This window comes from Lutra lutra, chromosome 3 (genome assembly GCF_902655055.1).
Source record: "Lutra lutra chromosome 3, mLutLut1.2, whole genome shotgun sequence".
NCBI classification, from domain to species: domain Eukaryota; kingdom Metazoa; phylum Chordata; class Mammalia; order Carnivora; family Mustelidae; genus Lutra; species Lutra lutra.
This window is the reverse complement of record NC_062280.1, coordinates 32408427-32428619: the sequence shown is the minus strand read 5'-3', so window position 1 is coordinate 32428619 and position 20193 is coordinate 32408427. Positions and strand designations below refer to the sequence as shown.

Genomic DNA, 20193 nt, shown 5'->3' with positions numbered 1-20193 from the left:
TTAAGAACAAGCTGAAGAGGGGCACCTGGGTGGCTCAGTGGGTTAAGCCTCTGCCTTCAGCTCAGGTCATGATCTCAGGGTCCTGGGATCGAGTTCCGCATCGGTCTCTCTGCTCGGCAGAGAACCTGCTTCCTCCTCTATCTCTCTCTCTGCCTGCCTCTCTGCCTGCTTATGATCTCTCTCTGTGAAATAAATAAAAATAAAATCTTTAAAAAAAAAAAAAGAAAGAACAAGCTGAAGAAAACTGCCAGGAGCTTTCAGAGAAGCTGACTTGCAAAGTGAAACCAGGACTTGGGTCACTGGGTGAAAAGGTGCAAGGTTTCCTTTAGAAGAAACCAAAAGACCCAGTCTTGACCGAAGGTTTAGAGGTCTTGAAATCCTGCTCTTTTTATCCCATATATGTGATAGTGACTCATATGATTGTTTTTCTTTGAACTTTCCTAAGAGATGCCTTCACCCATCCATGAACATTCTCTCTACCACCCACAGGCTAACCCACTGGGCCCATTCCAAAGACTCTTCATTTCCTCCAAAACACCCTTTATTTTAGGCTGGACACAGTAGGAGGACATGGGAAGGTGGCCGGATTGGGCAGGATTATCAATATCACATCCTTCATTTCATCATATGTAAATGTAGGTATTAAGTTTCTTATCAAAATGATGTTAGATTGAGATAAAAATATGTTTGGGGTGGGGGGAAAGGAACATATTTGGAAGTGTTATGCCATCTGTGGACTTGTAGGCTTCTTTTTTTTTTTTAAACATTATTTTTAGAAACAATGACTGACTCATGGAACTTCAATTTCATGTGTGGAACCTATCAACATGCTTCTGACATCATATTGTAGATAAAGAAATGCAACAGTTCCTATTTCTACAGCGTTTGCTTGTGTCCCGTGGTTTCACACAGCAGGCATGAGATCAAATTATACTCTGGCTCCATCTCATCATCTTAAGAGACAAGCACATTTTAATCTGCTTTTACTCACCCAGAGGTCCACCTGGATGTAGATGAGGACCAAAGCGTTGGTAGCAATGACTAATGCGTTAAGTTTATGGTCACAAGATCCCCAAACAAAAAACTAAAGGTAGACACTCAAGCCTGATGTCTCTCCAAGAACCCAAGAGGCAGATGTTTTAGGAGATGCCTTCATGCTTGTCTTCCCACTTGTCTCAATGTCTGGTGTGTAAATGCACATATTCCCAGAGTTTCAGGTTGCAAAGGGTGAAAAATGGCCAGGGGACCACAACAGAGTATTTATCCTGGGGTTTTGGTTTGGGTGCCTGTCCATTCACCTTGGCTTTTGTAGGGTAATCGCAATAACAGAAGCTGCTGTTCCGTTTTTCAAGATTATTTTCTGAACCGGGATCCATCTCATGAATGGTGTTTGTTTTAATCTTAAAGATGACCCCCTAAAAAGGCTCTAGGTAGTTTTATATTCTTCCATAGGTTTTCTTTTAAACTATATTCCTCATGAATGTATAAAATTACCCAAGATAAATGTTCATAAGAGAGCTAGGTAACCGATTAGCACACCTTCAACACCCTTGTAGGTAAGGGAGAGGTTTTTAAATATAGATGAGCACCTGGTTTTCTGAAACCCAGGTTCTTGACAGTTTCAATTATTTAATCCATTCAATGTTAATCATACCCTTTTAATTGCCCCCCCGGGGGAAATATTCAAACATTCTTTGTAGATTAATGTGACTTTTTTTTTTAAGCATAAAATTCAGTCTTACACATTTGAAAAGCTTTCTACAGTACAAATTTAGGTTTCTGAATTTCTGAATCCAGGCCCCAATAAGCAAAAGCCTCAAAGGAACATTTAGCGAGTTGGGAATGCTTACTTACCCAAGTGAACAAGTTTCTGTTTTTTGTGTTTTTTTTTTTTCTTTTTTTTTTTTTAGTGAATTCCAATGAAACAGTCACCTTGTGATTTTTGTTGGCTAGAGAAAAATGGAGACTTTCAATCCACCCCTCCCATCCCCTACCCCCCCCCCCCCCCCCGTGTCGCCTCTTTCTAGCTAAATGTTTTTCCCAATTATGTAGTTAAACACTGGAAATTGCTCAACCTTGATCTGTTTCAAGGCCCCTTCTTTAAGAAGCCCTTTTGGGGTGTGGTCAGGTGGGGATGGGCTGACTTCCCACGGGCAGCCCCTATCCCACCCGGGGTGGATTGTAGCATTAGTATTACATGAAGATTCATTTTTTCCTTTGCCTGCACCTTCTATTATGGCCTCATAAAAGAAATCAGCTCTTTTATTTCTTTCACTGAGTCTTTATTGGTATAGCCGTGTTAGTTTAAAAGGAAGCCTGCTTATGGCTACTCACGGCTTGTTAATTTCCAAGTTAAGAGTTTTTGGAAAAACCTTCAGAACGTTATTTCCCAACCTCTAGAGTCAAACTGCTCTGTGTTTGAAAAACATTTTCAAGTTGAACAAAACATTTTTTCCCCTCTGATTTCAGTGCCTGTGAATGCCAGAAGAAATTTAATTTTGAAAGAACAAAAACTAACATCTTTTTCTAGTTAAATCTGCGCATATGCAATACAATGAATTCATACGTGCCACAGCGTGCACGCACGCGCGGAAGCTCAGAGCAAGTTTTGCGTGCTTGATGTCTGCCACTGCCATTGTGTCCAAACCAGGAGGAGTCTTGAGCCCTCAGTGAGTCCCTCTGTCCCTCCTCGGCCCAAAGGCCAAATGATTCGTAGTGACTCAGACTTGGAGCGGCTCCACCTATCTCCCTAAGGACCCTTTTCATAGGGAACCACTATAGCTCTTCATGGGCGACCCCAGAAAAACCAGTAGGAGCTAACCCAGTCAAGGTGTAGGGGGCGTCTCTCCAGGGAAATATTATGGGGCCAGATGCATTGTCAAAGTCAGAACATAGGATTAAAGACTGTTATCTGGAAAGACCATCCACATCAATATTTTTTATAATTGCAAAATTCTCAAAATAAGAGGGGCCCTGTGGTTATTTTGTTCAAGTCCACATTTCAAAGATGGTCAGACAGGCCCAGAAAGGTCATCTGAGGAGCTACTAGTAAACTTTGGACTACCATAGGTTGCATACCTTGGACAGCCTGCAAGCTAGGAGCCCCTCCCAGCTTGCCGAAACCCACGCTGTGTTAAATAGGGAGCAATTTTCACTTGGATTAGAATCCAAGTCTCCTACCTCTTAGGGCAAACAAACCATCCTCTCATTTAATTATTCCTTTTAAGCTGAAAGATTCCTGAGTCATCCCGACCCCAGTTCCCTCTTTTTCTTCTGTATTCATGCATGAATGCTGAGCCCTTTTTAATGTTCTAGCACATCATTTATCCCAAAGCAGTATGCAAACCCTACGCTGTGGTCAAACATTGTGTGGCTGGGGCGGCAAAGAGAAGGAAAGGGTGAATTGCCCTCCAATCAATAAAGGAGGTAGAACTTAGGAAACTTTTCTTATTTTCTACCTTTTAGTATTAACGGAGTTTGCTACTTATAAAATGAAAAAAATAAAATTGAGCATGTTAAATACATAAAAAAGTGGAGGTACGGTAAACATATTTAAGGGAAAAGGCTAGTGCAGATGGCAGTGGCTCGTGGCCAGGATTATGGGATCAGAGAGTCATGGGTTCGAACCCAGTCTCTGCCCTCACTGCTTCTTTGCCTTTAGAAGGAGAATAACAACAGTGCCTCTAGTGTGCTCAGTAATGTCTGTAAGTCCACTGTCCACATCTAGCAGAGTTGGTACTTGAACAAATGATGGCTGTCACCATGCTGTGTCATCATGGTCTTGAAAGCTGGCACGGAGGCTGTGCTCCTGGGAGGAGCACGTCACTTACACTTCTGAATTTTAGGCTGTCATGTATTCATAAGCACTTATACTGCGGCTCTTTGAAAATTATATATTCTCTCCACCTCACAGGGGACAAGATAAGAGCACATGGGCTGCACCCAGACCCCCGAGGACAGTGCCGGAGTGGGGCTCCGATGCCAGCAGATGGACCGGAGACAGGGCTGGGGCCTCTGGAGTCCATCAGGCCAGCAAGCCTCAGTCTCCCAGATTAACCTTCAGATGACCGAGGTCCGGCTCCCACCAAGCAGGCCTAGTGCCTCCTGGCTGCTGTGTGTGCCCACAGAGGCCACCAGAGCAAAAGGGCCTGACTGAGGCTGGTGGCAGCTGGGCTGCCCACTAGGGAAGGCCTCCCTCGCTGTCTGCCCTGGGGAGAAGAGGCTACAACTGCCTCCTCTGGGAAGCGCTGGTGAAAGGACAGAGAGGAAGAGAGAGGACAGCCAGCAGGTTAGTAAGACTGGGTTTGTCTAGTAGGTCTCAGGCTTCCAGAAAATTCTGGAGGCCTAACCAAAGCATGACCTTCCAGCTATAAACAGGTAGAGCACTTAACTACCGAAGGCCTCTCCTTCCCCTTCCCAGCAAAGGTGAAAGTTCCTGACCCTCAAAAGCTCTGGGAGAGCTGCTGAGGAAAGTAAGACCTCACACTGAGGGGCCCATAGGCGCGGAATGCACCGCTGATGAAGGTGCCCCAGGGACCAGAAGCCTGGGAAACACAAGGCACGCAGGGCATGGTGGTGACAAGAAAAAGGCTGGCCTTCCCCAGGAGGTTGTCTCCTCAGGCGAGGATAGTCCCCTGAGGGTCAAATCACCACCGCCTCGCCTCGTGGGATAAAGGGCCACTCTTACATTCGCTCCTCCTTTTCCACTTGGCTGCTCTGCACGCTAGGGCAAGGACGTGGAGCGTGGGCCCAGGTATGACAAGCCCACGGGGTCAGCAGGCCACAGACCTCAGGCTTCCAGCCCTGAAACAAAGCTACCAAAGCCCTTCTCCACCCTCCTGGGCTCCAGGCCTTCTGGAAAAGTGGAGCAGATCTGGGGACATGGTCTGACCAGCGGGTTACTCACAGGGACTCCTGCACAGAGAAGTGAGGGGTGAATGTCTGGGAAATCTGTGACAGGGCTGTCGTACCCCACAGGGCACTTCTAAAGGAGACGTTCCAACGTCACAGGCCCAGCGCGTTTCCCGAAGAATTGCATTTTGGTGGGTGGGGTGGTGATTGAGCCAAGTGCAGCCACATTTCAAGCAAGAGGAGAAGGACCTGGAGTCTGGAGCTAGAACCAGGGGTGAGCCCTCCCTGTGTTACTCACTGGTTCTATCACTTTGGGTAAGTCACTTAACCCTCTGGGTTTTGGTTTTCTCATCTGCAAAGTGGGGTTCATAGATATAAAAGGTCTGGCGTGGAGAGGAGGGTCTATAAGCAGACCTGTTTCAAGAATACAGCTTTGCAAATGGAATTGATTGGTAGGAAAAAAAATGAGTTTTGTTAAGATTTAATTTGAAAATTTTATCTGAAAGACTGCCCCCCACCACCCATGGCCTGTGGATTAGGTGACAGGGAGGGAACCTGGGACAAAAGTCCCATCTAGGAGGGTACTTTGTAAAGCCCTGCAGGGACTGTCCCACAGGCAGAAGGGGGCAGCAGCCCCCAACCCCCTTCCTGGGGCCACTCCAGTGAATTCGGTGAGTCCCAAATGCCTTTTGCTCCTCCCTGCCTGTCTGTTTTTCACTTTCTGCTCTGGACAGGACTTGGCGAATACTATTTGGTTTTTTTGGTTTGTTTTTTATATAAGACTTGAAATGCTACCAGGAAACCAAAGGGAGCCGATAAGGACTAACTGCACACCAAACTCTATGATATATTTAGTGTTTTGCATTATTTTAGAAGCTCCATAAAGCTTGCCATTCGCAACAATGTGGATGGAACTAGAAGGTGTTACGCTAAGCGAAATAAGTCAATCAGAGAAAGACAATTATATGATCTCACTAATATGAGGAATTTGAGAAACAAGACAGACGATCATAGGGGAAGGGAGGGAAAAATGAAACAAGATGAAACTAGAAAAGGAGACAAACCGTAAGAGACTCAATCTCAGGAAACAAACTGAGGGTTGCTGGGGGGTTGTGGGGGAGGGATGGGGTGGCTGGGTGATGGACACTGGGGAGGGTATGTGCTATGGTGAGTGCCATCAATTGTGTAAGACTGATGAATCACAGACCTGTGCCCCTGAAACAAATCATACATTATATGTTAATTTAAAAGGAAAAAAAAAAAAAAAAAGCAGCAGCTCCATAAAGGCATCCTGCCTCCAGGCCCCTGGAGTTTCTAACAAACAACTTCATACCTAACTAAGCTCTAAAGCCATCACATACCCACAAGATAAATTAAGTGGCGCATTTAGAAGGGATACTTGGAAAGGGGGCCACTATCTGGGAGGATTACAATTCTGCTAAATCAAAACAGAACCAAACCGAATCCAGTACTGCAATTTTAAGGGGAAGGGAGCAGGGACAGTATTGGAGGGCGGGGTGGCAGGAGGAGTAGGGAAGGATGTGGGTACATTTTCCAGGCATTGTATGATCATAAAAGAGAAGGGGCGGATCATTTTTCCAGTAATGTGAACGATCCGCAATCCAAAGAGAGATCCAAACTATCTGTTCCACCAGTTTTAAGCTTTTCTTTTTTTTAAACCCAGACTAAAACCAAACTATTTCCTTACTGTGTTTCAAAACCAAACCAATAGAGTTTGCATAAGAAACCCCCTAGAGCCATTTACTTAATATTTAACTAAAACTAAATTAAGAGATGCTACTTCAGAGAAACTGGGCTGCATCTCTGTCGCCTAATTCTGCTTCATTCAATGCAAGTTAGCGTGGGTTACAATCTGGCCAGTGTTGAATACTTTTCAAGACTCATTAATCTCAGGCAAGAACCAATTTAACGAGCAGGGCAATCTTTTGAAGAGAACGGTGGTAGTGGTTTAAACAGAGGATTAGGAGCTAATCACATTTAAAGTCATCTCTGGGCACTAAAATTGATCCTGGACAAGGGGAATGAATTACAGGGACTGGGGGGGCCGTTCCCCATTTCTTCCTTACTCCCCTGTGGGACAGCCAGATGGCAGCCTGCCCACGTCCAGAGACAGGGCTCCATTCTGCCCACTGTGACAGGTTATCACAAAGTTTGCCTCTTAACCAACTGATGGGTCAGCTTTATAAAATATTACTCTAGACTCCACAGCCGTTACACTGTCTAGATCATGGGCACAGTGTAAGTGTAAATTTCAGGTCTTTGTACCACAGATATCGGCCAGCTAGTGTTCAGTAATCAGCATGTGAGCCACGTGAAATGCATCATTTCAAACTTCAGCTCTCCAGTGTGAATATGACTGAAAAGACTAGGAACAGAAGGGCCTGGCAAAAAGAAATCTGTTCAGATTCCTTTTATATTCGCCAAGCAATTAAGCATTTTCCTTTAAAGTGTTCCTTCGATCCTGTTGAGCACAAACAGTGGGCAGCCTAACAATTATTCGGCGATGGATTGGATATGGATGTCAACTGCACTAACACTGACGGGATTCACCGCAAAGAGACAAAATTAGTAAAGCCACGTTAGCATTCGGTCTGCAAAAGAGAGGACATGGGTTTGGTTTTGTTTTTTTAAATGTGATCTGGCCCAGCACTAGCTCTCCTGCTCCTTACTCCACACCATAGCTGAAGCTCTTCTAAGGGTCACACAGCAGACATACGGAGAGGACTCATGACCGCGTTGTGTTGCAGGCCTCCGAGCACCGTCTAGCTGAGTCCTTCCATTTGAGAGCTAGGGGCGCTGCTGGCGGGAATCCTCACCCGCCTTGCGCAGGTTTCACTGCAAGGATTACGGTCCAAGTCTTGATATTCCGACCCGGCCCGTGGCTCTGTGCCTCGATTAACTGTCTATCCCCACCCCAAAAGAGCTGTTTGGACCAAGTTTGGACTGGCATGAGATGGCTGGAATCATGAGACTTACTGAGCTGGGTCCGTTGGTCTTGAAAATCTAAAGGAAAGGACCATTGGGAGGTGACCAGCTGGCAACAGGAGGTAAAACAGCAAGTACATGGGGTCCCAGCTTCATTGAGCAGAGGACCACACTGTCCACAGGAATCTGGCCCTGTGACATTCTGGCTCTCAGATTCTCTGGCATCTTACGCCAAGTCCCCCTTTTCCCGAGCAACTTTGAGTGGGTCTCTGTTTCTGGAAACCAAACAACACTACCTATAAACATCAGCCTGGTGTTCCTTTCATGGTATTACAGGACCAGATCCTTCGACCAGACCTCAGAGCTGAGGATGGAAGTGGAAGGAGCCCCACCCCCGCCCAGCCCCTCACACTCGGGCCTGGCTTCCAATCAGGGACGTCAGCAGAAGCCATGGATTCTTAGAAGAGAGATGAACTCTGCCTGAAAACGTTCAGAAGCAGCCATCAGAAAAACTGTCAGAATAGTTTGGATAGGGTAATAATTTCTTAAAATAGTCATACTTAAGTAAGAATGGTGGGGAACAGATCTTTTGATGTTAGGAAAAAAATTTGCAAATTTTCTCATATGCAAACTTGCCGTGTTTACAAATGAGAAGAATGTTTACAAGTAGAAAAAAGGGCAAGGAAAAACTCGAGACACATTTTAACTTTACTGGAGTTCAGGCATCAGGAACCAGGTTTTCTAAGGGCCGGTCACTGGAGTAAGCTATTTATGGCCAGAGAAACTCTAAGTCAGAAAGATCAGGTGCCTGAAATTAGGAATCCCAAATTCAAATGCCTGAAAGGGGCCCGGGTGGTCACAAAGGGTAAGACAACAGGGAGTGGTGAGGTCTGTGCCCAAACTGAATACCCAGTAGAAAAGCACTGAAATTCAATTTTTGTAAAAGATTTATTTATTTAGAGGGTGGTGGAGGGGCAGAGGGAGAGAGACAGAGAATCCTCAAACAGACTCCCTGCTAAGCATGGAGCCCAGACGTGGGCCTCGATCCCAGGACCCTGAGATCATGACCTGAGCCAAAATGAAGTCAGACACTTAACCAACGGAGGAAAAGGTGCTGTTCAATTTTAAAGGACTTTAAGTCACTATTAATGACACTATAAATTTAAATACCATTTCTCAAAGTCTCAAACTTCTAAAAATCTTATTTGTAAAGATACATGGTCTCTGATCCATGGAAAAAAAATCAATAGCTCAGTATCATTTTATAACTGATGAAAAATCCATTTAAAAACTAAAGCCTCTCTTTAAAAAAAAAAAAACAACACACACACACACACACACACACACACACTCAAAAGGCAGAATAACAATTCACAGAGGAGTTCATACAAATGGCTAATAAAAATCTGAAAAATGCGTTCATCTTCACTAAAACTATATGAAATGAAAATTAACTGAGATAACATTTTTTTTCCATTGGTGAAATTAGCAGTGATTAAAAAATGAGAATGCACAAAGTTTATGAGGAAATGTCAAAAGGGGTACTCACACACGATGGGGGTGCTGATACCGAACTATTTCTAGGAAAATAATTTAGCAACAGAGCTCAACGATTCTACGAACTGTGTGTCAGAAGAAGTTCTGCTCCCTTAGGAATAAAGCAAATGTTTCCTAGTGGATGTAACTGAATCTCATTTTGGTTTGGTCAGGACAAAGTCAAAGACAAATTTGCGGCTCAACTTTGAATCAGTAAAGCTATATTTCATTTCAGACAAGGCCTTTATCTCCTAATTTATCCATATTTCCCCTAAATTTGCTTTCCCCATTTTTACTTGCATCTCATTCTGAATGCCAAGAGATATCTTAAAAGAGGCAGTATAGAAATAAATAACATAAGAACAGACAAAAAGGAGCTTCCCAAGGATGAACTGTGGTCTATATTTGCACTGCTATTTTACTAAATGGAGAATAACTTGACTTAGCAGAAAGTGAGATTTTGCCTCATGTTACAAAGCCGACCACCATCAATGAAATGGTCTCTCATCTTTTTGAGACAGAGCAACACTGTTTTAAAGCCTTTATTTTTTGGTGGGGCCGCCACTATACCAAAGTGGAAGACAAGAGATGGGACAGTCACTCTGGACAGTGACTCTTCCTAAAGCACGGTCTACCATGTCTTTTCATGAGAATCTAGGTCAATAACCATTCACAGTCATCTCTGCTCCGTGAAATCCAATGGTGGAATCCAATGCCAGGTTAAACACCCTGGTAAGTGACAGAAGAGGGAAATGATAACTCGACTGATGTCTTTTAGCTAACTAAAAAGGCTCACTTGTCTAAATTTTCTGAGATGAAATACTTGGACTTGTCGAGAAAGTTACATAAAAGACACTTAGATAGAAAGAGTTCATGGGCGCCTGGGTGGCTCAGTGGGTTAAGGCCTCTGCCTTCAGCTCAGGTCATGATCCCAGGGTCCTGGGATCGAGCCCCACATCGGGCTCTCTGCTCAGCAGGGAGCCTGCTTCCTCCTCTCTCTCTCTGCCTGCCTCTCTGCCTACTTGTGATCTCTGTCAAATAAATAAATAAAATCTTAAAAAAAAAAAAAAGAAAAAGAGTTCATAAATGTCAGATGGGCAAACCTGAAACATAATCATAGCAAATATGCAATAGAAGGTAACTTTAGGGAGCACCTGTTTAGCTTAGCTGGTAGAACATGCAACTCTTGATCTTGGGGTTGTAAGTTCGAGCCCCAGTTTCTATGTGGAGATTACTTAAAAATAAAATCTTAAAAAAAAAAAAAGGTAACTTTGGGCAAGTGATTTTAATGCTTAAAGCCTTGGTTTTAACACCTCTTTAAAAACAAAAAACAAAAAACAAAAAAAACAAAAAGAGGAGAAGCTCTTCATGTCATTTAGCAGCTGCCTCCAGCCCATGAGGCCCTGGAAGCCAGGATCAAGTCCACTCAAGCCAATGTGATCACGGGTGAGTTACTCAGTCTTTCTAGATACCAGTTTCTGATCTGTTAAACGGGCTGGCAAGCACTACCTCTCAGGATCACAGGCAGGGTTCAGGGAGGTAAAAGTACGGAAGGCGTCGTCACACGGAGGTGTGAGTTGTAGTACGATACTGTTGCACTCAATGTAGGCTAGGGCTCATTATTATTTGAAGCATTACTATCCCGATCTATAAAATGATGAAAATGATACTCACCCATTGTTATGAAATCAAATAAGATAACCAACACAGATGCCAGTAAAAGCAATAGAAGATGTACTGTGTGTGTGTGTGTGTGGGTGGGTGGGGGGATAGTCAGGATTGCGACGAGGAAGTGCTTACTAGAACCATAAACTCTGCTAAGCTACCTCAGATGGTATGAGTCACCCCTGTGATAACAAATAATTTTTTAATGCAATAACACCTGTTGGGATTCCATCCAAGGAAAACCGTGGAACGGACAGAAAATCTCACAAGAGGTTTAGCGCTCCTGAACACAGTTGCCTTTCCAAGCCTCTTGGACGAAAGAAGATGTTTAATGCTAGGAGGCTTCGCACTCTGCCCCGTGTCATTGGCGTGGCTGCATCCTCACTCCCTAAAGACCCATGTCCCTTCTGCCAGAGAGGCTGCCTCAGAGGAAGCTGCTTCCCTGGGGAGGACCTCACTGTGCTCCATCCTGCCATCCCTCCCAACCTCCCCCACTCCCACCAAACCCACCAGGGACTTCCCTTCCCTTCCTGCCTTCCCCCCAGAGCCAAACCAAGCATCTTTTATTACCTCTGCAACAGTCACAGAGCTCCCTCCTCCCCACCTCCCAATGTACCTTTCCATCTAAGTCTCTTGGGCTGCTCTCTCTCTCTCCCCCTCGCCCCTCCTGTCTCCCCACTCCTATCTCTCCCCCTCCACCTCTGCTTGTCCCTGTCCCTCACTGTTCTTGTCTATCTCCTAAAATGGCCTCCACTGTCTGCACAAGGAACTACTAGGAATTCCCTGCTTCGAGGATCCGACTGACCAACACAGGACATGGAACCTCGAGCCCGGTGGCCTGTGGACCTGAGGGCACAACCCATTTTTTAAAAGCAAGGGACAGGTCACCAAAGCACAAGACAATCTATTACTCAAAGGTTGCTCTTTTCCTTTCTCAGGAAAAGAGCTGATCTGCTCACTCTCTGACAAAAGACTGGTAATTCCACCTCACACAGGAAGTCCTTTGGGCACTTTGAAAGGAAGACTCCGCAGTGAAACGTGACAACCAAAACGACAATCAGAGAGTTCCCTGACTACCATCCGGTGTAAAGTTTCTCTCAGCTGCTCAGGAAAAACGGACCACTCTCAGTGGGGGAGACAGCAGGCCTTGAGCCGATGGCATAAGTGAACAATTATAAAAGGATTTAACATCATCTGCCTCACTCAACCACCATAGAAGTTGGAAAACTGGTATATATTCATATGCACACACATATAGAAAGTAAATGACAGGGAGGAAACTCAAGCACCCAGCCCCTTTGCTGCCTTTCAGAAATGCTCCCTGCCCCTATGCATGCTCCTTGCCTTCCCAGTGGAGCCAGGACGGCCCTGCTCTGCAGGTCTCGGAGGGGCAGCAGAAAGAGACATGCACGACTGATGATACTGCCTTTCGCCTTTTGCAAGAAGCCTATGCTTTTGCAGAGTCTCAGGTCATACTCTCGCTCATACAGGAGCTAGATTTCAGAAGAGGACTGCTTGGGATACAGGGGTGGGGAAGGGAACCAGTGGCTTGTCGGTTTAGAGAGAAGAGGAGAAAAAAAAAAGTCAGGAAGAATTTGGGGCCAAATAATCATAACCATAAGCCCTGGAGACCTTAGTGGTTAAAGCTCTAGGCTAGAGGCTTCAAACCAGTCCTCGTACATGTGGACTTCAAGGATTCTTTGTTCAGCTGACGCATAATGTTTTAAAGATGTATGCTTACATTTAAAAAATGGGAGGCTTCCCACGAAAAACAAATCTAACAGCTCCAGCCCTTTGCTTCAGGGCAGTCACAGGTGGAACAGAGAGGTGGCTGCTCCCCAGTGCCCCTAGTGGCAACACCGTGGCTCTCACTGACACACCCCCCCACTCCCTCTACCACCCCTAACCATCCCCACCACCCTCCCCACCCAGGACTTCACCCCTTGATTTCCCTTCCCCTGTCCTAAAGGACATGTGACGTTATGGTTTCTGACTGAGGCCCCTTGAACTTGGTCTACAAACGAGAAAAATAAAGCCCAGAGTGGTGGAGTCATTTGTTTAAGATCACACAGCTTTTCAGAGCAGAGCTGACAAGAACCCAGATCCCTTCACACAGCCATGTGTTCCTGAACCCCCGTTTTCAGCACAGAATCTTGAGTTGTGGAAACAGCCATGCTGGCAGCCTTGCTTTGATGCGCCCCTGCCCAGGGAAGCAGTCTGACCATTAAAACTCCTTCACCTTCACAGACTAGTCGCTAAGCATTACCACATTCAAGCAGTGATGGGTAGCATCCTCCCACAGGCCAGGCCCCTAGTTCTAAGCTTCTAAGACCACTTGGAATGATCAGTCAACAGCTTCTAGTTTCAGTTTTGGGTCATATTGTACTAAAATTGGCCTCTTGGGGGGGATGCATTTTTATGCCCCTACATGGATTCTCAGAAATGTCCTTTCTTCTCTGCACCTCACGTCTTTGCTCTTCTGGGTTTATTCCCGCAAACAGAGGTGTGTGCCAATGTACACGCATCACAGGTTTGCCTGGTTTTTGCAAACAAAACAAGTTATGTTCATAGCTTTTAAATATTTCCAAAGTAAACCATATAAAAATTTAACTCTAAGTGATTAAAAAAAAAGAAGAAGAAGAACAGCAACACATATGCAAAGTACTTGAATTCCAAAGCAGGTGGCTGTTGTAGGCGTCGTTGTGGTTAGTAAGTAATAGGCATACTTACAACCCATATGATGATCAGTCTTCTGGATAAATAAGGATCAATGTTCCAGTGAGTGAACGGAAGAAATGTGATGTAGAAGACTTCTTGACCCAGAGCAGCAGAAAATCGGAATAGGTAATAGTAGAAATAATTCTTCACAATGTACTTCTGTACGTAAGCCTAAAAGACAAAAGTTAGAAGACTCTGAGTTCCTCCAACATGTCACTGTAGGGCAAGTTTTTTAAAACTTCTGTGTAAAACTCATGGGCTCTCAACTGCCAGGGTGTTTCCATGATGTAATTACAGTAGCACTGCTATCCGTGTTCTCAACCCTGATACAGAAGAGGTTAGTTCTTCATAAAATTAAGTAGCATCATGATAGGCTATCAGCAGAAGGCACGTAAGCCTCAATCTTGTCTCCTTTGTATATACAGAAGGCAAATGCTGTGAAGACACTTTCTGGGTTTAGGATTATAATAGGTAGAATAACATAGCCAAATACTTCCCCATCCTAAGGGATCTGTGAACTTGCTGCCTTACATGGCCAAAAGGACTTGGCAGGTGTAATTAACGATGTTGAGATGGAGAGATAATCTCTTTGGGCTCAGTGTGACCACAAGGATCCTCGCAAAATGGGAGAGGGAGGAAGGAAGGTCAAGGAGAGGGTGATCTGAAAACGGGGAGAGGGCCAATGGGCAAGGGAGGCAGGGCACCCCTGAAAGCTGGAAAAAAGAAAGGGAAGATTCTCCCCTTGAGGCTCTGAAAGCTATGAAGCCTCGGTGATGCCTTGGTTTTGTCTGAATATGAACCATTTTGGACCTTGGACCTCCATAGGTGAAAAAGATACATTTCTGTTGTTTTGAGCCACTGAGCGAGTGGTGGCCTGACAGGGGACGGCAGTAGTCATAGATAACGAATACGGGGACTTTAGAAACATCACTTACCAGTGAGTATTTTTAGTTTACCTTTTATTTTTTTTTAATTTTTATTTATTTGAGAGAGAGACCCAGTGGAGGGAGAGGGAGAAGCAGACTCCCCAGTGAGCAGGGAACCAGACTTGGGGCTTGATCCCAGGACTTGAGCCGATGGCAGATGCTTAACTGACTGAGCCACTGAGGTGCCCCTTGTGTTTACCTTTTAAATGGGATTAGTACAGTCAACCCAGTGGAGGGATGGTATAAGAAACACATCAAGAACATTCAGGGTCTGCTAAAATGCAATCCTATTTTCAACCATTCCTTCCCTCCCTCTTATCCTGGCAGCAGGCAGGGGGGAAAAAAGGACTTAAGGGGGTTAAAACAGGAATATGCAATCTATTTTAAACTATGACAAATGTCCTTAAATTATGGTAGATTAGTAATGAGTTAACAAACAAAAACATGGTCACCCTGTTAAATCAATCTAAAAAATAGTTTTCATGCTGCTTTTTATGGTAGTCATAAACTTTATAAAAATAAAAATCAAAGCAAAATGTCAAGGATGAAAATAGGGAGAAGATACAGACCTATGGCAGGGGCAATGGTGTAAAGGGACTTTTGTAGGTCTGCATTTTGGCTCTGCTTTGTTTTACACCAAGTCTGAGGTGCTCGAATCCTGGGGGAATTCAGAGAGTAAGTGGCATATGCATTTATTCTGCAAACACTCATTCTGTGCCTACTGCAGCCGAGAACCTGTGCGTGCCAAGGATATTCAGATGAGCCAGGCACAGTGCCTGGCTTCCAGGCGCTCTTGTTGGGGGTGCCAGAGAGTACTGTTTGGGGGAATGAAGTCTTAAAGGACCAATATGGTGTTTGAGGCTTTGAAAAAAGCCACGATTACTTTTATATTTAAGGAATAAAAAAAAAAAATGACCTTGGAAATTGCACGAATATTAACTATACTTGACACTGTTGGCTGCCTGCCAAGTATGCATTCCTCTCTCCTAAAAGGTTCCCAATTTTATTCCAACATCTCCACCTCCCTCCCACCCCCTGAGTCCTGTGACTCAGGGGGAAGTTGACACTGCTCTTAGCTCCAGTCATGAGAAGTTCAAGGTTTTGGCCTCAAGCCAAGAAGCGCATGGCACAACCCAGAAGAAAGTCACTGGTCAGGGGCAAGCACATGCTTTTAGCTAAGCACTGCATGTCTCTTCAGGGACGAAATTTACTTCTAAGGAAATTCAAGTTAGGATGGCGGCAGATCCATCCTAAATAGGGAAGACAATAATGCCCACAATGAATGAAATAAGGAAGCGTATAGAGTTTCACCTCTCTGCCAAGATATTAGGGCTGGATTTGCAGAACAAGAACCAATAAAATAAAATTGTGACAAATAAATGACAAGCTCCTTCCCCTCTCTGATAGGAGGACTTAATCCAGCGGCTTCTGTTTTATAAGTGTACATCCTACAAGCCCGTCCTTGAGACAAAACCTGTAAAAACCCCTTTGTACATAAAGATTCGTTATTTTAATCCACCAACTACCAGTATACCCAGGAACCTGTCCTGCCTTGAAGCTTTACAGGGAGGAATTTCCCAGACTCTGAAAAGGGTCAAACTCCTCCCTTGTGTTGTTTCATGATACCTAAAGGTTATAGGACATTATCAACACTCAGCAAAGACCATTTCCCTACCCCAGAGATCTCTACCTGAGACCAAGTTCAGAACCTTAATCCTGGCAAATAACTGAAAGACTGTCAGGGATGACAGCAAATCACTTTCGTGTGACATACTTCTAATTAACATCTTTTGACTTGCTTTTTACAATCTCTGAGGAATTCTCTTCTTTGGAGGAGAGTTAGATATTCTTTAAATCTTCTTAGGGAACAGAAGAAGCAAAAGTGAAACTAAAAATATCAGTGCATATATAGGACACCCGAAGGAGTTTTTAGATAACATCTCTGAATATGTAATTAAGTAGCAGGAGAGCCAATATCGGTCTCCAAATTCTTGGGAATTAGATGAACCTAAATAAAAGAGTTCTTGTCTTTTCTGAACCAGAATCTACATTTCCCTTGTAGGAAATCTCAGTGTAGGACTTCAGTATATCTTTGGACATAACAAGAATGCCAGTGCCTGTGTTGGTTTCAATGGGAACAATTAGAAGGAGCAGAAACAGGGAATTGTAGATAAAGCCAATGGCAGAGAGGAGCAGAGTCGAAGCTGGGAGAAAGGAAACCAGGTCCCAGGACTCTCCTCTATTTCTGGAGAACCAGTCACATGCCAGGGCTGACACGCCAGGCTGTGGGCAGCGTCTCTGGACCACGAACCCAGGAGGCAAGAATTAGCAGCTAGTTTTTACACAAAAGATCATAAAGGCATTGAATATTTAGGTGGGTGGAGACCTATGCGTAGAAATCCACTATTTCTCAGTAAGCTGCTCATCTGTCACAAAGCCAAATGAAGATGTTTCTAGTCAACAGGGAGGATAAGACAGAAAGGACCACATATCCATTATTACTAGTGGCAAATGTCCTGGACATTCCTATTTGCATGTTTTGTTTATTGCTTTAGTTTTCGGGAACTTAGAAAACAAAAAGTGTTTCCACAGGTGAAAACAATTTTTCCTTTCAGGGCATAATTTTCTCTAACGCGGGCTCCCAAGATGGGGCTGTTGGGAAACGGCCTTTGGGTGGAGAACAGCTGCTGTGTTTTGCTGCTGCGTGTTCTCAGCAAGGCTGCTTTCAAGGCATAAATAAATCAGAAGGAAGGGGAACCACACAGGGTGACTGCAGGCTCCTAGGGAAAGGGCACGCAGGTACAGGATTTCTGGACTTGGCTCTCCCCCCGCCCCACCCGCCCTCCACCCCTGAACACCTTGAACGGTGTTTGGTTTTCCAAATACACTCTGAGGAGTCCTACACAAAAAGGAAATCCGGCCAGGTCCGCACCGCTGGATGGAGTGAGGGCTGACCCAGACAGCAGAGGAGCGACCCACCGTGGAGTCGGCTTGGCAACTGGCCCAGCCTTTGAGCTTTCAGAGGAGGAATACAAGGAATTGCTTTTAGCCAAAACAATACGTGACCCTGGGGAGGTGAATTCGCCCGTCTGCACCTCAGCGGCAGAGGATGGAGTCTGGTTAGCTCAGTTGCTTTTGAATACACAAAAAACAATTACAGGTAGGGAAAGGCCCCTTAAATAAAATGTCATCCCAGAGCCTATTCTATAAAATAAGACTGAAAGACTGGACTAACTGAAAGTGAGGGGAAGTATAAGGGACCCCTAATTTCAGGCCAGGCCACCTTGTACCCCCAAGTCTTTCTCTGGAGTGTCTCCTTGAACACAGGCCGGAGATCAGCTTGAAAACCATTGACCTTCATCTCTGTCAGACCTCTAGTACCTTTCTGTAATTAACCCGGGGCCAGAAGGACACAGGCTATGGGTCTGCCGACCTTGAGGTCTTTAAAGGATTTGATAAACTCAGGATCAATGTCGTTGCAAGGTCATTTTACTTATCTTTTTTTTTTTTTTTTCAGATCAGAGCTGTAAACGTGTTTTTGAAAGGTCAAGTTTGAGAGAGTCCTCTACTTCAACAGAACCCGAAGGGATTCATGTCTAGGGGCATGCCGTCTGCGGCTCTAAGCTGAGCACTTTATTTTTTATTATTTATGTGACACAGAGAGAGAGAACACAAGCAGAGGAGGCAGCAGGGGAAGAAACAGGCTCTCTGCTGAGCAGGGAGCCCCCACGGGGTTCCATCCCAGGACTCGGGGATCATGACCTGAACCCAAGGCAGACGCTTAACGACTGAGCCCTCCAGGCACCCCTAGCAGGACACTTCAAATGGAAAGCAGTAGGAAGCTCATCTTCTAGGGCCGAGGGGGGTCACATCTAAATGGAGTACGGCCTGGTCTTACTTAAAAAGAAGTTAAAGGCCCAAAGCTCTTTTATAAAAACACATTGAACAGCAGCATTCCCTTCACCAAGAGGCTTGCTTTAGGGAAGTTTTCTTTTTTTTTTTTTAAGATTTTATTTATTTATTTGACAGAGAGAAATCACAAGTAAGCAGAGAGGCAGGCAGAGAGAGAGGAGGAAGCAGGCTCCCTGCTGAGCAGAAAGCCCGATGCGGGGCTCGAACCCAGGACCTGGGATGATGACCTGAGCCGAAGGCAGCGGCTTAACCCACTGAGCCACCCAGGCGCCCCTAGGGAAGTTTTACACCCTGATGAGAAAGCAGCCACTGAACACAGAGCTGGGCAGAGGGGGTCAGGACCACGGACTCTGGAGCAAAGGACCACCATGCACGACTGCATAGTCTCACACCAATGCGATGATCTCCCAGGGCCTCAGTTTCCCCTTCTGTAAATGGGAATAATAAGAGCACTTACCCCTTAGGGACACTGGCAGGATTAAATCAGTGTTGCTGATAACGCCCGCCAAGCACTCGGCACAAAGAAGTGACTGAGCTGCCGGCCATGACGGGGAAGGTAGCAGGAGAGATTTCCCAGAAAACACTTGGCGGTTCTAACGGGCATGCGCATCACCTGGATCGGGCCGCGGGTTCTCCCGAGCTCCCACGTGATCCCTGGGCTGCCCTGTTGTGCAGCTGCGAAATTTTGAGTAGAAAGGCCAACCCACTGAGGAGTTTTTAAAGACAAAAGTCAAGCTCTCAGATTGCCACGTGTAAGAGATGCTCCCCATGGGGCGCCTGGGTGGCTCAGTGGGTTAAAGCCCCTGCCTTCGGCTCAGGTCATGATCCCAGAGTCCTGGGATCGAGCCCCACATGGGGCTCACTGCTCAGCCGGGAGCCTGCTTCCCCCTCTCTCTCTGCCTGCCTCTCTGCCTGCTTGTGATCTCTCTCTCTCTGTGAAATAAATAAAAAATCGTAAAAGAGATGCTCCCCCTGAAACAGCAGCCAGATTGAATAACCAACTGATTATGAAGAAAGAAAGAAAGAAAAAAAGCAAGCAAGCCCGCAGGCATTTGGGCTCCTTGCCTTCATTGGAGAAGGGTTTGTATAAATTCCTGGACCACAAATCCAAAATTAGTGAGGGAGTCATGAAGTTTGGAAAACACGACTCACCTCTCGGGCATCCCAACAAAGAAAAACAAACCTTATTTCCCTAAAAAGAGCTTTGCCACGCTGTCAGAATCCTGCAGGATCCTGGCTTGAAAAGTAGGTTCTCTGACCTCTGCAGGCCTGAGAATCTGTCCTTGGGTTCTCTGTTAAAAAGGAGGTAGCAATTTGCTTTTTTTTTTTTTTTAAAGGAAAGATGAAAAACTAAGAGGAAAGTATCCCATATCCTATTAAAGCCAATGATCTTTGGAAGTTCTAAATTTTTTTTAACCCAACTTTGGAAGTTCTTTGTCATTTCTCCTTATATCCGCATTCACGTGCATTCAACCTGCACACTCGTCCTCATTCATTTCCGAGGGTTGCCACCCGGCACCTGCTTGCCCAGGATTATTTTTCAAGATTGGCTATTTCTTCATGTGCTTGGGATTGTGGGGGAAGAGGGGCATCAGCCTCTGGTGGCCAGATTTTTAGCCATTTATGGAGACTGGGGGCT

General features: G+C 45.2%; 1 protein-coding gene across 1 annotated transcript in view; it reads right to left on the bottom strand.

Moving 5' to 3' along the window:
- Positions 1-20193, bottom strand: part of SGPP2 (sphingosine-1-phosphate phosphatase 2) — a 109021-nt gene that overhangs the window by 50597 nt on the left and 38231 nt on the right. The window contains exon 2 of the mRNA XM_047722662.1: positions 13729-13887. Coding sequence (XP_047578618.1) covers positions 13729-13887 — 159 coding nt within the window. The remainder of the gene's footprint in view (positions 1-13728; positions 13888-20193) is intronic.